This window comes from Esox lucius, chromosome 8 (genome assembly GCF_011004845.1).
Source record: "Esox lucius isolate fEsoLuc1 chromosome 8, fEsoLuc1.pri, whole genome shotgun sequence".
Classification (NCBI taxonomy): Eukaryota; Metazoa; Chordata; class Actinopteri; order Esociformes; family Esocidae; genus Esox; species Esox lucius.
This window is the reverse complement of record NC_047576.1, coordinates 9,327,683-9,343,598: the sequence shown is the minus strand read 5'-3', so window position 1 is coordinate 9,343,598 and position 15,916 is coordinate 9,327,683. Positions and strand designations below refer to the sequence as shown.

The 15,916-nt window shown below is 44.9% G+C and overlaps 1 protein-coding gene across 5 annotated transcripts in view; it reads right to left on the bottom strand.

Annotated features, from left to right (window-relative positions):
* Positions 1-15,916, bottom strand: part of patj (PATJ crumbs cell polarity complex component) — a 146,435-nt gene that overhangs the window by 78,435 nt on the left and 52,084 nt on the right. For 4 of the 5 annotated variants that reach the window (XM_034293725.1, XM_034293729.1, XM_034293727.1 and 1 more), the window contains exons 23-30: positions 15,584-15,771; positions 13,884-13,958; positions 13,590-13,661; positions 10,895-11,009; positions 10,625-10,687; positions 9,506-9,616; positions 9,081-9,140; positions 7,215-7,323 (exon numbers count right to left, since the gene is read on the bottom strand). In XM_034293725.1, coding sequence (XP_034149616.1) covers positions 7,215-7,323; positions 9,081-9,140; positions 9,506-9,616; positions 10,625-10,687; positions 10,895-11,009; positions 13,590-13,661; positions 13,884-13,958; positions 15,584-15,771 — 793 coding nt within the window. The remainder of the gene's footprint in view (positions 1-7,214; positions 7,324-9,080; positions 9,141-9,505; positions 9,617-10,624; positions 10,688-10,894; positions 11,010-13,589; positions 13,662-13,883; positions 13,959-15,583; positions 15,772-15,916) is intronic. The other variant, XM_034293728.1, reaches the window with a different exon arrangement.

Here is a 15,916-nt window from a genome sequence, read left to right as displayed (position 1 = left end):
CAACCTCAGCTGCGTCTTTTAGCATAGGGCTAAGTGTGACAAGTCACCCGAAGGGTCCAACTAAAATGTAGCCATCAATCATGTGAGCGTCTTCAGAGACATAGAACGGGTTGATGGGGATTTAAGGACACATCAGCTGACCCAACCGTAAATCCAATGGTCATCATACTGATATACCAACAGTGTAAAAGACATATGGAAACACTAGTCGAATACATGCTTATGCTGGCATATGGTTTTCAGTTAGAGGTTCTGCACATAATTCAGCACACACATGTGAAATAATAATAATAATAATAATAACATTAATACTACTAATAATAATACTAATAAGAATACTACTACTAATAAGAATAATAATAATAGGCATGAACCACTGTAAGTCGCTCCGGATAAGAGCATATGCTAAATTATGCAAAGCGAGTAGTGATGACTATGGTGATTTAGTCTCATTTTACTGGATAGTCCTGTCCCAACAAAGAATCCAAAAGACTTTGACTTCAGAAAATGTACTAGATCACAGCAACTTTGAAAACAGCAACAGAGGATTAACATATTCTCTTTGAAGAGCTGTTAACTACTTCTGAGACAACTTCATTCCTATTCAGAGTTTGGCAAACACTAACTAACCTACCCTTCACCCCACCACACATGCAAACACACACAGACACAAACCCAGCCACCAAGAGAAAAACAGCTCCCAGCACCCAGGTTACCTAGACAACACCGCTGTTAAAGGGACAGTTTACCTAAAAATGATTTACCCCAGAGTCAATTTCACAGGGAATTGGGAAATGTCAAAATGATTGACAACCAGTGGGGCCCGTCCCAAATGGCACCATGGAAATGCTCTACCTTGAAACTGGATCCCTATATAGAATAAGTGGACTATAAATTATGCACTGTAATCAGATTCAGTCGTTGCGAAAATGAACCAGGCTGGCGTAACCAAGAACCCTGACTGACACGCTAGGTTTCAGCGGTCCCGTACTCTAGCATTCCTCCCCCTCCAGAAAGCAACACGTCCGAAGGCGCAATGTGATGTGTGAGCTGAAGAACAGGGCTGCAGCAGACGCGAGACAGAGGGGGGCTTGTGACTGCGGTAGTGGTAAAAGAGAAGGGCTGTGAATTCAGTAGTTGAGACGCCGAAGTGGGCTGTGGCCGTGCAGACACGGAATGCAGCACTCCTCTCTGCAGTAAGAGACTCAGTGCAGGCAAACTCTCAGACCAGCAGAAAGAAGAACTAGTTAACCAGGAGACAGTGGCTGGGACAGTGCCGACTGAAGTATAGCTGGCCGTCTACACATTTCAGTCCCTAACACACACACACAAATACAACACACTGTTGTCTCCGTATGGTGACCACCGACACACACAACATTACAGTTGATAGATGGTGTATTGGTCTCACACACATTATAACAAATCCAGTTGAGGGATCAGCAAAACGCATGTTGTGGCTCCTAAACAACACGGACAGAACCACAGACAAAACCACAGACAAAACAGACAAAACCTACACCTAATCGGTCGCAGCTAAATGGCAGATGACTGCTACTCAAACTCCTCTCCTGCCCCCCTATATATTGAATATACGGTTTAGTAAGAAACACATACCAACATACTAGGCTTATCCCTATTCAGATTTATATAATAAGCTATTACATGATCCCGCTCATTTGTTTATTTTGGTACAGTAATTTACCTGATTTCCAGCTGCAGATAAAACATGAGTCAGAAAACACAATTCTCTTTTTCTGTAGCGGGCAGTGAATTTTACTAGACTAGAACTACTAACATTTAGGAGATGTGTCACACTGTAAAATAGTTTTTGCACACAATAACACTCATACTTAGAATGCAAGTACAGGTCTTAAGCAAGCTAATTAAATAGCAACAAGACATCCAAGCATCTCTCTTCACAACGGCAATAATAAATCAAACGGTTTATATTAAATATGTAAAGGGACTTAATTTGGAGACGCTACCTGAATTATTTTACCAGTAAAACAGATTTATCCATGGATTCTTAAAGAATATTTAAAACAAGGTCTCATGAGCAAAGTTCAACTACATAACTAAAGGAATACCCTAAACATGGTTTGTAAAGAAAAATATATATAAAAAACTGACTCAAAATATTGTTTAAAGTACCATTTTAATATCATGCCTTCACTGTCCTAGCATTTCTGAGACAGATACATTTTATGTGATAGGATTCTAGTCATCTTAAGCTACAGTATATTCATTAAATTGCAAATCTTAACTTCATTTTTAAGGTTTTATTGAGACAACTCCGCTTTATGTGTGCAGCTTGACCAGCAGGGAAATAGCCGCTATCGCCTACATGACTTCACATGTCCTCTAGTCCTTCCACTGGGAGCCAACTGCAAAAATGGCTTGAAGCAGGAGCTAATCTGCTTGAATACATTTTAACCTACTGTAAAAAATATGAAGTTTTGTTTCCCTGCCCATCACCCTGGCCCTAACCCTCTTATCAACTGCTCTGATACGGTGGTTGGCCTGGAAGGATGTAACGAATAGTTCCTGACACACGTCATTGGGCAGAAATCAGTGCTAGAGCTAAACAGGAACAGTAGCTACTAGTGAGTCCACAGGGCAGAGTGAGTCCAGGGTAGTGAATTAGATGGCCACCCCTAGCTCAGATCACCAATGGAACTGGCAGACAAGAGTATTGCTACTGAATCACTAAGTGTCTCCTGCTTAATCTCACCTAAAGCTTCGAAATGACATGCAGCGAACGCAGAGTAGTAGGCAGAGACAGAAGCCTAATCGCACCAGACAGTTCCACCTCAGCACGTTACAGCACTCAGGAACACGTGAAAGCCCACATACAGGCACAGACACACACGCGCACGCACACACACACACGAGCACACACACACACAAGCACACACACACGCAGGCACACACACACGCAAGCACACACACACACACACGCAAGCACACACACACACACACGCAAGCACACACACACACACGCGAGCCCACACACACACACGCGAGCCCATACACACGCGAGCACACACACACGCGAGCACACACACACGTGAGCACACACACACGCGAGCACACACACACGCGAGCACACACACACGCGAGCACACACACACGCGAGCACACACACACGCGAGCACACACACACGCGAGCACACACACACGCGAGCACACACACACGCGAGCACACACACACGCGAGCACACAGAGCTACATGGGATAAGCACTCAGTCCACAGCATCTAGCCAACATGTTTCTTCACTCACACATGACCAAAGACAGTGTATAAGACCAGTCAGGAGGGACGGAGAGACTGTGTTTGCTCTGACTTCTACGCCCTTCTTGCCATGTGTATTTTATTGATTTGTCTGAGCAATGAAGTTGGACTGATAAAGATAACAGAGGCAATATTATTGTGGAATACACATTCCTGTAGTACAACTGGCAAATACATGTTAATGTACACTCACCTAAAGGATTATTAGGAACACCTGTTCAATTTCTCATTAATGCAATTATCTAATCAACCAATCACATGGCAGTTGCTTCTATGCATTTAGGGGTGTGGTCCTGGTCAAGACAATCTCCTGAACTCCAAACTGAATGTCAGAATGGGAAAGAAAGGTGATTTAAGCAATTTTGAGCGTGGCATGGTTGTTGGTGCCAGACAGGCCGGTCTGAGTATTTCACAATCTGCTCAGTTACTGGGACTTTCACGCACAACCATTTCTAGGGTTTACAAAGAATGGTGTGAAAAGGGAAAAAACATCCAGTATGCGGCAGTCCTGTGGGCGAAAATGCCTTGTTGATGCTAGAGGTCAGAGGAGAATGGGCCGACTGATTCAAGCTGATAGAAGAGCAACATTGACTGAAATAACCACTCGTTACAACCGAGGTATGCAGCAAAGCATTTGTGAAGCCACAACACAACACAACCTTGAGGCGGATGGGCTACAACAGCAGAAGACCCCACCGGGTACCACTCATCTCCCCTACAAATAGGAAAAAGAGGCTACAATTTGCACGAGCTCACCAAAATTGGACAGTTGAAGACTGGAAGAATGTTGCCTGGTCTGATGAGTCTCGATTTCTGTTGAGACATTCAGATGGTAGAGTCAGAATTAGGCGTAAACAGAATGAGAACATGGATCCATCATGCCTTGTTACCACTGTGCAGGCTGGTGGTGGTGGTGTAATGGTGTGGGGGATGTTTTCTTGGCACACTTTAGGCCCCTTAGTGCCAATTGGGCATTGTTTAAATGCCACGGAGCATTGTTTCTGACCATGTCCATCCCTTTATGACCACCATGTACCCATCCTCTGATGGCTACTTCCAGCAGGATAATGCACCATGTCACAAAGCTCGAATCATTTCAAATTGGTTGAACATGAACATGACAATGAGTTCACTGTACTGAAATGGCCACCACAGTCACCAGATCTCAACCCAATAGAGCATCTTTGGGATGTGGTGGAACGGGAGCTTCGTGCCCTGGATGTGCATCCCACAAATCTCCATCAACTGCAAAATGCTATCCTATCAATATGGACCAACATTTCTAAAGAATGCTTTCGGCACCTTGTTGAATGCCTCGTAGAATTAAGGCAGTTCTGAAGGCGAAAGGGGGTCAAACACAGTATTAGTATGGTGTTCCTAATAATCCTTGAGGTGAGTGTATATTGTTATTAATAAATGTTATTAAGTCACATTCTAGAATCACACAGATACTAATAAGTGCCAGTGATGTTAAAGCTCTCCCCAACACTCGTTCTCCCCAACACTTGCTCACCCCAACACTCGCTCACCCCAACACTCGCTTCTCTCTTGCTCTCTCCGTCTGGCGCTAAATCCTGCTGAACAGGAGTATAGGGGTGGGCAACACCACAGCAGGCAGGCTTCATCCAGACACATGTTGCAGAGAATTCATGACCTAACCGGGCTGAATCAGGGAACAGAGGTGGTCAAGGTCGCTTGGCCCAGTAGTGCACACACTGTCACCTGCTGGCAGGTTCCTCCATCCTTCACCCAGCTGGCAGACATGGTGCCTGGGCCCGGCTGGCAAGGATGAATAACTGCTCCACTATAGATGGACTGGAGGGATGCTCTCCCCCCATCTCTCCCTTTGGCTCCCATTTCTCTGCTTGGCTGTGTGGTTCTTGGGCCTCATCCATTTTTTAGAATTTTTTTAATGACAATTTAACAACAGTATTACTGCTGTACTGGACATTCCAAAAATGTGTATTACGCTCATTTAAAATGGCCGCCTGAAAGCAGCTTGCTAGGCAAACGAATATCGTCGTGTTGAAAGACATTAGGTTAATGTGCGTGTGGTTACAGCAAATCTCATCCCCATTTCTGGCCTTAATCAGACAGTAATGATGTTGGGAGAAATTCCCGGAGCAACAACCACCGGCTCACTCAGCTTAGTCTATTGACCAATCATCTTGCGCAGCCAAGCACCAATCGCTATTTTGAGAAGTGTCAATATCTTATTGCACAAGAATTGCATAAGAAATCCCACGAGTGCTTTACTTTCATCCTAGGATTTCTTTTGGAACATCCATCGGATTTATAACTAGATTTCCCAAGCACTGGTTATGTTTTCAGAAACAAGCTGGTTCCATGGAATCCCACCTTGTACTGTTGAACCTGCTTCATAGAGACATGTCTCTCTACATTGCCAGGGATTACATCATATCACAGGCCTCATTCAGAAGCCCACCACGTTCCGGAGCCTCAACACTGGCAAACCTCTCTCCTGGAGGACCTACTGTTATGTCATTCATTTCCACAATGCACACTTGGGTTTAGGCATATCAAAATCATTTCATCAAGGCTTGATTTCACTTGCCTGCCTTAACAGACTAACAGGACAGTTGCAGAACCACCAAACGATCGCAGGCAAGCTAGAGCAAATGCACAAAGTATCGGAAAGATAGCGAATAGTATCCGAAGCCAGGTTGTGAATCAGTATGCCATGGACATTCCGCTAGCACAGCCTTTCCCCTGACCGACACCTGTTCTGATCTGGGATCAGCGTTTAGCCAGGAAAATGAAAGCACTTCATGTGATTGATCAGCAGAAATGAACAACTGGGTGAGGGGGGGTTATGCCAGTCAGACTCACTGCTAATGGAAGCAGGTGTCCCAAATGGCACCCCAGGCTATATGTAGTGCACTTCTTTTCTCAGAAGTAGTCCACTGAGAACTGGTGTGTCACTAAGGATTAAGAGTTCATTACATAAAGTATATTCTGAGTAGTAATTAAACATTATTTCAAATGTCTGTCTTTAGAATTCCAGTTGAAACCTTGAGCTTATATTAAAGTACACTAAAGCAGAAATGATTGTATTACAGGCAACTGAAAATGGACCATCCCATTATTACAAATGCCCATCTCGAAAATATCTGGAGGGGTATAATCCTTTTTAGACAATCACTAGACATTTCCAGAGTAACATTGATTGAGGCCGAGGCAAATTCAATATTTCACTCACTATTCACAGACCTCTTGTTGTCAGAATGAAAAGCGTTTAAAAAAAAACCAGGGGCCCAACAGACAGAGACACTAGTCAACAACATGAAAAGCTGAAGATTTGGAAAGAAAATCCAGCAATGAGCTCAAACCTAACCCTGCTGGTATGCCTGAGAAGACCTCCATCTTAATTCCCTTTCTTGTTTGTGGGTAACTCGATTTGGTTAGAAATCCTTCTATGGAGAATGCAACGCAGGAGGGAGATCATAACCTTTAGATGGGGTTTTAATAGGACTTTACCACCAAGGTTTTGAAAAGGGCTCTTAATGGAAAATTTGCATGTGAGGGGAAGCTAATAGACCCGGATGTAGAGTAGAGCTCACGGTCAAACAGTTGACTGTCATTTAAAGGGATAGTTCAACCAAATAACAGTTAATGTATAGTGAGTTTTCACCTGATGTTGCAGTTTAGATGAGCTACCCCTTTAAGAACTAGGTATATACCCACACCAAAGCTGTGTATTTACTGCAAGTCATTAGATCCAGTCACACGCCCAAATCAAGACACCAACTAATCCGGGCTAGTGTGAATGGATTGAGGAAAGAGAGATGGATGTACCCAGGAATGCAGTTTACAATTGGCCAGAGGGACAATGGCACCTTTTCTGATTGGTCCGAAAGAAAACAGCACCGTTTCTGTTCGGTCAAGGAAACAGACTTACCTTTGGCTTCCTCCAGCTCCTCATCCTGATCCTCTGATAGCTGACTGGGGGGGTGGTAGGGTGGGGGTAACCTCACTGGGGCCCCTGCTACTCCAATTGTTGCTGCTTTCTGCAAGGGATGGGAGCAAACACATTTTACCTTTCAAAACCAACAAAAGTATATGAGGAGTGTGTTCAGGGGTCAAAGCAGTCCCATCCCTGACAGTCAAACGTGTCTTCCTGCCCTGCATCTGCATCCAAAAGGAAGGAACTGGATCGGCACCTTAAATGTCTACCTCTCTATTGTCCTACCAAGAGAACAAGAGACAGTGTCTTTGGAAACAACAACCAAGAGCAGCCTTGGAAAGGGAAGAAATGAGGAGGTCCACCACAATGACAGAAGGCAACAGGAGGAGGAAGCATGTGTGTTTGTCTGTGTTTAGCGCATCTGTGTCCAGGTTGGGATCTGATGTCCCCACAAAGGACAACCTGGACATAGGTCCCCACAAGGTTTCTTTTTTGCCAGATCCCACCCAGGGAAGGTTTAATTTCCGACAGAGGGTTAAAATGAGGGAGAACTTACAATTCAGCATTGTGTTAGAATTGGGGTTACTTTCAGGTTTAGGCATTACTGGTTAGGTTTAGGGTTAGGCATTAGTTGCCAAGCAGGGCCAGTTCTAGGCATAAGCGACATACGCAGTCGCTTAGGGCCCCCCAACTGCTAGGAGCAGGGGCCCCAAATCAAATTTTGCTTAGGGCCCCCAAAAGGCTACAGTTAGGTATCAGGTCCCCACAAGGAAACAAAAAAATAATGTGTGTTCGTTTGATTCACCCTAAAGCATTTTGTGAATGCAGTCAGTGTGCTCCAACTTTTAAGTGTTAATTGTGTTTTTAGGGGAACTGGGCTCCCTGTGTTAACACAGTTATAACTGTAATCACAGTATCTCAATGTAATTAAACCATCTCACTGGTTGTGCCTAACCACCTCTATCCTCCCTGGTGAACATGATGCTAATGGAAAACAGATCTGGGTCTATTAAGCCCACATAATACATTTTTTAATTGTCAAGTGACAGTGTTGTAATCAAGCCAAGCTCACTAGGGCCCTAACGTGGAATAAGTCTTGATTGGCTCCTGAATGAGATCTGCCATGTCGAGAAACTGGGTCACAATGTTTTGGGTGGGTCCACAAAATCTCTGGTTTTTAATTGAGTCTGCACTCGTTCATTAGTTCCCACTAATCTGAAAGCCCGGGTTAGTAGGTGTTACTATGCACCAGTTAGTATGGGGCTGAGAATTCCACTGCAAGACTCTCACAGTGAAACACCCCGTCTATCTGCCCCAGCCTTCTCCCTCCAGCTGCCTCTCTCCCCCCTCTCTTCCTGCCCCACAGTCTCTCCCTGCCTCACACTTTCCACCTCACACTCTCTCCCTCACACACTCTCCCCCAGTCTCTCTCTCTCACCCATCTCTCACCCCCCGTCTTTCAAACCCCTCCATCTCTCACTCTCGCCCCACATCTCCCACCCCCCACATCTCTCTCTCACCCCCCACATCTCTCTCTCACCCCCCACATCTCTCTCCCCCCCCCCACATCTCTCACCCCCCCACATCTCTCACCCTCCTCCCACATCTCTCACCCTCCTCCCACATCTCTAACTCTCCCCCCCACCTCTAACTCTCCCCCCATCTCTCACTCTCCCCCCCATCTATCACCCCCCCCATCTCTCACTCCCCCCCCATCTCTCACTCCCCCCCCCATCTCTCACTCCCCCCCCCCATATCTCACTCCCCCCCCCATATCTCACTCTCCCTCCCCTAAAGGAATAGTATTTAAAGCACCAAGCCCCATGAAGTGTTGAGCAGCAGTAAGTGATGTGGTCTTACCGACATGTGTCTCCTGTTTGCCTTGTGTCGGCTGTAACTGGGCGCCGTTAGCGACACAGGCTGGAAAGACAAAGACATGCAGACAGAGAGGCAGGGAGATAGGCAGGCGCGCACAACAGGAAACACACAGACACACACATACAGTACACAATATAATGTACACAGACAGGCAGACACAAACACACACACGGAAGAAAAGCGTCAAACTTTCATTCATGCTCAGATAACCAACATAGCCCAGCCCAAAATTACAAACCCACTCCAGGAGGACCTACGCTGCAGTTGAAGAGGCAGAGCCAACACAGATGTGACAGAATGGACGACACTCACAGACACACAAATTACAACCGCTGGAGTACAGTGAAAAAACACTTCACTAGGGTCAGAGGTTGTGGTGCTGGTTGTGTGTGTGTGTGTGTGTTTACCCGCGGAGTGGCAGAGAGGCTCTGGACGATGAAGACCACAGGACTGGGAGCTGCCTTGATGGCCTGAACCGCCTCCTCGTGACTGGCATTCTGGAGATCCACCCCAGAAACCTGACACACACAGAGACAAGGGGAAAGGGAGGGGGAGACATAATATAGAGCAGAGGGGAGAGGGAGGGGGAGACATAATATAGAGCAGAGGGGAGAGGGAGGGGGGAGACATAATATAGAGCAGAGGGGAAATGGAGGGGGAGAAATAATATAGAGCAGAGGGGAAAGGGAGGGGGAGACATAATATAGAGCAGAGGGGAAAGGGAGGGGGAGACATAATATAGAGCAGAGGGGAAAGGGAGGGGGAGAAATAATATAGAGCAGAGGGGAAAGGGAGGGGGAGAAATAATATAGAGCAGAGGGGAAAGGGAGGGGGAGACATAATATAGAGCAGAGGGGAAAGGGAGGGGGAGAAATAATATAGAGCAGAGGGGAAAGGGAGGGGGAGACATAATATAGAGCAGAGGGGAAAGGGAGGGGGAGACATAATATAGAGCAGAGGGGAAAGGGAGGGGGAGACATAATATAGAGCAGAGAGGAAAGGGAGGGGGAGAAATAATATAGAGCAGAGGGGAAAGGGAGGGGGAGACATAATATAGAGCAGAGGGGAAAGGGGAGAAAATAGGAGAGAATGAGATAGAGGGGTGAAAAATGGGAGACGAGGAAGGAAGATCAGTGAGAAAAAGAAAGGGGGAAGAAATAAATGACAGCGAGACAAAGAGAGACACACAGACAGAGATAGAAAGACACCAGAATTAGATAGACAAAAAGCAAGACAGAGACACACACACACACATTGAGGGGGAGAGAGGAGACAGTGAGAGACAGAGAGCGAGAGAGAGAGAGAGCGAGAGAGCGAGAGAAGGGAGAAGGATACATTATCCCAGAGGTCACCAACCTGTCTTGAATCGCTGTAATGTTGCATTTGCATTACAGGAGCATTGCTATTGCATTGTATTTCCTAAACAGTGTCGAATTAGCATTGCTCAGTCATTGGTTTCAAGCTGTGGATCCATATCCTTGCAGTGTTATTTCTAAAGCGTTGTGCTAGCACTCCCTCCACCTCACCTGCAGTATCTTGTCTCCAGTCTTGAGCGCGCGTGTGCGTCCTGCAGGACTCTCCAGCAGAACCTGTGTATTTAACTCATTTTGTTAATTCACTTTTTAACAAAACATAAAAGGAGGCAAAAACCTACATCTATATTCATAAGTTAACGCTTCATTCTGGGATTCCGTTGCCATTGTTTTGGTATACGGCTTCACAAATCCCCGTCTGTAGCTAGTGGCTCGTCGGGGGAGACACGTCAGGGAGGGAGGGAGGGAGGAAGAGGACGTCACCTGTTTGATGAAGATGCCCTTGAGTTCCTCTCCGTTCTTCAGTCTCTTGATGACACTGCGTCCACCCACTATGCTGATGCCAAGGGCCTCGTCTTCTTCCTGCCACACTTCCACTCTGAAACAGCGTGGGCACAGCTCAGACATCACTTTACAAATTAATGATATGGGCTACGGAGTGACGACGGGAAATCTGACTGAGTTCGGACAAGCGGTTAAATTAAAGGTCAAACGTTCACACACATGGTCAAATACACACTTGCCAGGGATTAAAGTAAATTGGTGCTTAATTCAGTCAATTTCAGAAACCTTTTTTAAAAGGTGAGCTTTTGTGAATAGTTCCCTCACTGCCTCTTAAGAGATGAACAATGGAATTGGAATGACAATTCACTTCCTGAATTCCAATAGACGTGACCCCAGCCCCAACTAATACAGTGTCCTCCAGAACTATTGGCACCATAGGTAAAGATGCTCAAAAAAGGCTGAGAAAAAACATGATTGCACTTTAACTCTAACAGCTTGATCTTGAGCTCTAAATATGTAAAGAAAATCTAACCTTTAATTCAGATAAAATAGCTCAGAAAATACTAATCCCACATGATGAAATGTGTCACACTGATTGGCACACCTTGGATTTCTTATGGAACAAATGTAATGGAGGTATCTCTAATTGTTTCACTGAACAAATAATCGGTCCTCTATCAACATGGAGTAGCTCAGAAAACACAAATGGAAAGAGACAAAAGAGACACAGTTGGATAATTCTAAAGGTTCTTGAATCTTGACGTCTACAAAACTACAATTTGATGCCACCTCAACGCCAACAAGCTATTTGGACAAGCTTGCTGGAAGAAAGCCTCTCAAGACATAAAAATGAAGTTAGTTCTCTAGTAAGACGTCTTGTTCATGGTTTACTTCATCATTGTTGTTTGACTTTCACAAGAAAACAGAGCAACATGGTTTTCAGAGATATTTAGCCACTCAGATTAAAGGAATTTTAGTGTTGACCACAATATCACACAGAGCTGCCATAAATGTGTTGTGAGACCACACACTAGATGAATCAGGTCTGGCAGAGCACTTGAGATTTGTATTAATAAAATACAAGTGATGGTTTTTATAACAGCTTGCACAACGTTTGTCACTTTGTGGACAATTTCTATCCATCACATGGCAGGGCTGCTGCGCACTCCTCTTACTTTTTCCACCGATCAGATCAAATGAAGTAGTGCTGGAAGGACACAACTCCATTCTTCTCTTGCCTCCAGTTGTTTACTCATGTATGAAGGGTGACAACACACCCCTCCTGACCAACGAAAGCAAAACCTTTGAATAAATGCAGCAGCCGACAACTAAACGTTGCTTTGTATCGCACTGACAAGATCATTCTCCAGAACGAACAACAGCCGCATACAGTCATGCCTAGAAACTAAGCAGATGCGTTGAAGTCATTTAACAAATGCTCTTGTCCAGACCGGAGTGTGAACACTGTCATACGAAGGGGCCTGTGTGGGATTCAAACCCACATCCGCTACCAAATGAACCACACTGGACTGCATTCATGACCCACATTAGTGGTGTGAAAATGGGAAAGGAATCCGTTGTGTTTTATATTAAATCTTGGGCTACCTTGACATTTTCAATCCAAAAGTATCAGCTGAAATGAATCAATAAACACAACAGCTGATATGCATTCCTAACTAGGCAAAACAACGACAGGACCGGTCTTCTGTGTCTAGTACTGCAAGTGTTTGAAGCGAAAATGACGAGACTACATTCTGCTTAAATAGAGACTATCACAAGCAAGATAAAAACATTTGAACTGCTGATTTCTTCTGGTCATTTATGGTGGTATGTATGCTAATGATACACAAATATCTGGCCCCGTAAATGGTTTGGTTTCTGATAACAGTGAGTTGTATTGCACGTCAGGTGCTTTTAAGCCATATCTTTGCAGGTTGACAGGATAACATGATTTTGCTTGGCTAGATACAGTTAATTTTTTTTCTTTAAATAATGTATCTGGAATGAAGCAGATTTTGTTAAACTTGGCTGCCAGGTCCTGATCTTTTGAGAATATAATTTTACGAGTGGTGGCTTGAAGTATGACAGGAGTTATTGGAGATGAAGGAATGCATCGGTGCCGAGGAAGAGGGAGAACCACTGGACACTTTTCAGAACTGTGTGGTGAGTTTTCTGGTGCGTCGAGCTGCTGAGGGATCACCCAAGAGGTTATCACACAGAATGGAAGAGGAGAAGCCCAAGAGCTAGAAGACTCTCCGAGCCTGTTTCCCAGAATTGCCCTCTACAAGATCATGAGTAGACTTAATCTACAATACCATCCTCTGACCACTTTTCTGATCAAGCCATGACCTCACACTCTTCAAAGGATTCAAAAACCTCTATCAATTATTTCCTTATGGTGATACATTTTTCAGATGAAACTCTTGCTAAGCATACCCTGCCTTCAGGAAGTATTCAGACCCCTTATCTGTCTCCTAATCTGGTTCAAATGTTGCTTGTCCAATCAGGATCCAGGATCCAAACACGTTTTCCTTTCTTCTACACTCAACACCTGAACCGTGACCCGGAATTTTAGTGAAGCGCTCTACCCCTCTAAAGACCATCTGCTCAAGTTCTCATAGAATATATACTGTTTTCACCAGCCAATTTCCTAACACACACAGTCCCTACTCACCTGCGTGGAGGTCCCCAGTGACTATAGGCAGGAGTCTCCTCTCCTTCTCCTTCCTCCCTCTCCGGCAGAGCACTAAGACCACACAAATAACACGCTGTTGAGTCCTGGAAGTGTTTTAATCCATGTTGTCTGGGACAAGACGGGATACACAACAACTTTCTGATCATGCTAGGTACCCCGACACAAAGAAGGTAATGACCTGAAGGGTCCCCTGGTTAACGTAAGGACCAATGAAACCACAAAGGTCACAGGAATGTAGAATGTGTGATTTTGGATCCCGTTTGGTTTCCTTACCCATGGCCACCTCCTCTTCCAGCCCTTCCTTTGGACCTCCTCTTCCTCCTCTCTGTGTCAACCAAACGCACTGAGCTAGAGGAGGACACATAAGCCATTACGTATATAAATCCATCGATCAGTCAACCAAACCACACAATGTCACAATTTACTCCCACTTTCACTTCACAGCTCCACTGGAAATGACAATACCTGCGCATGTAACTAGGTTAAACTGGGCTGGGTTTGAATTGGTAGGCTGCCCTAGCACAGTCATTCTCAAACTGGGGTACTAGAACCAAAGGGGGTACATGGTCTGTACTCAGCCGGTAAGAGAACATTAACGTACCAGCAAATGAAAATATGAGGGTACCTCAGGGGTACCCAAGGCAGAGGTAAGCTCAGTTTGAGGTACAGTAACTAAAAAGGGTTACCAGTAAACTAGATATTCCCTAGCAGACCTGTGCAGTTCAGCCCGTATTCACGAAGCGTCTCCGAGTAGAGGTGAACTGTGCTCTACGATCTAAAAGGCCAAACTAATCTAAAATCATCATGTGAAAAGGGTAAATAATATAGTTTACTCACATTCAAGTGAAATCTATTTCAGTGTAACAGTTTAAAAAAATAGAATTTACTATTCCAGAAGGCAAAGACAAGAGTCTATAAATGAATTCTGCATTGACCAGTAAGCGAGGTAGTGGAGTAAGTGAATGGAGCCATTGTCGACACAAGGAGATGTCAAATAGGAGACATTTGAGAAAAGGGAACTGCTGAAAACCAAGATAAACGCTTCATGTTTGATCCTGTATGGTGAAATTGGGCTTGGGGGGATTTAGATGGGCTCGGTGAGAGCCAACACATCATTATGCACAATGAAAGAAACAAATAAATGGTGGAACACACTTCAAACTAAAACTTCAGAGAATATTGTTTCTGCACATTTGGCATACCCCCATATCCAGTCCTACAGTAGTGGTCCTGGCTACGTTCAACCAATCAACTCAAAGCACTTGATGAATTAGCTGTTTAATCATTTATCTTCTAATCTCTCAGATCTACTTTCACCGGTGGAGCATCTGAAATACATGAGGGATTTTAGATGTGGGTTTAAGGAAATGAAGTCATACTATGGCTGAGCTATGTGAATCTGGTTCATCCAGCATCTCCAGGGTCACTGCCATACTACCATGTGACCAGCAGAAGGCGCTCTAAATCCACTGCAGAGGCAGCAGCTTGGATAACAGCTACCAGATAAGAAAAGATTCCCAGAAATAAAACACACAGAACAAGAGTCCCCATTCCAGTCAACAATTTGTCCATTCTGTTCATTCTGTTTCTGTACATGTAATCCTATTCGATAGGGGAAATCTGAGTAGGTAACTTTAGAACCAGCCCCCGGGATCGGCAGATCAAGGGAATGAGAGTCATTAGAGAGATAACAGGCAGCCATGCCTGTCCTCTCCCACCCACTGAACAACAGACATGACAGAAATAAACATGGAATGAGCTATGATTCCACTCTATTATTCAGAGGACGTCTTTTTCTCTTTCATTTTTCCCCCCAACCCTCAAAAGAAAGCAAAAGATAAACGGAATAGTTTAGCTCTCACCCCAGATATTTGTTTTATAAAGCTTTAAGACACATTTTCAGTTGGAATGTATTGGGTTATGGATCTGTGTGTGTGTGTGTGTGACAGAGAAGGAGAGAGAGGGTTACGGACTCTGTGTCTGTGTCTGTCAGGGTGAGTTCTGATCCACCGTTCCTGGAATTTGAGTCAGCCTCACTCTCGGCCGTCTCCACCCAGGAGTCCACTGACTGGGTCACAGACAGCTGCTGAACCAGGGCTCGGGCCCGCAGCTCTGGATTGGACACGGCCTCCTCGGTTCCACCTCCCTCTGGCACCTCCACCTGTCAAGAAGATCACGTGACATCACCACGGTCAGTAATACGAAGAAAGCTTAACAGCAGTTAGAATACCACCCGCTCCATCTGACGTCGCACAGACCAATCCCTGTCCACTACCCATTGAACTTCTGCCACACCCCTTTACCAT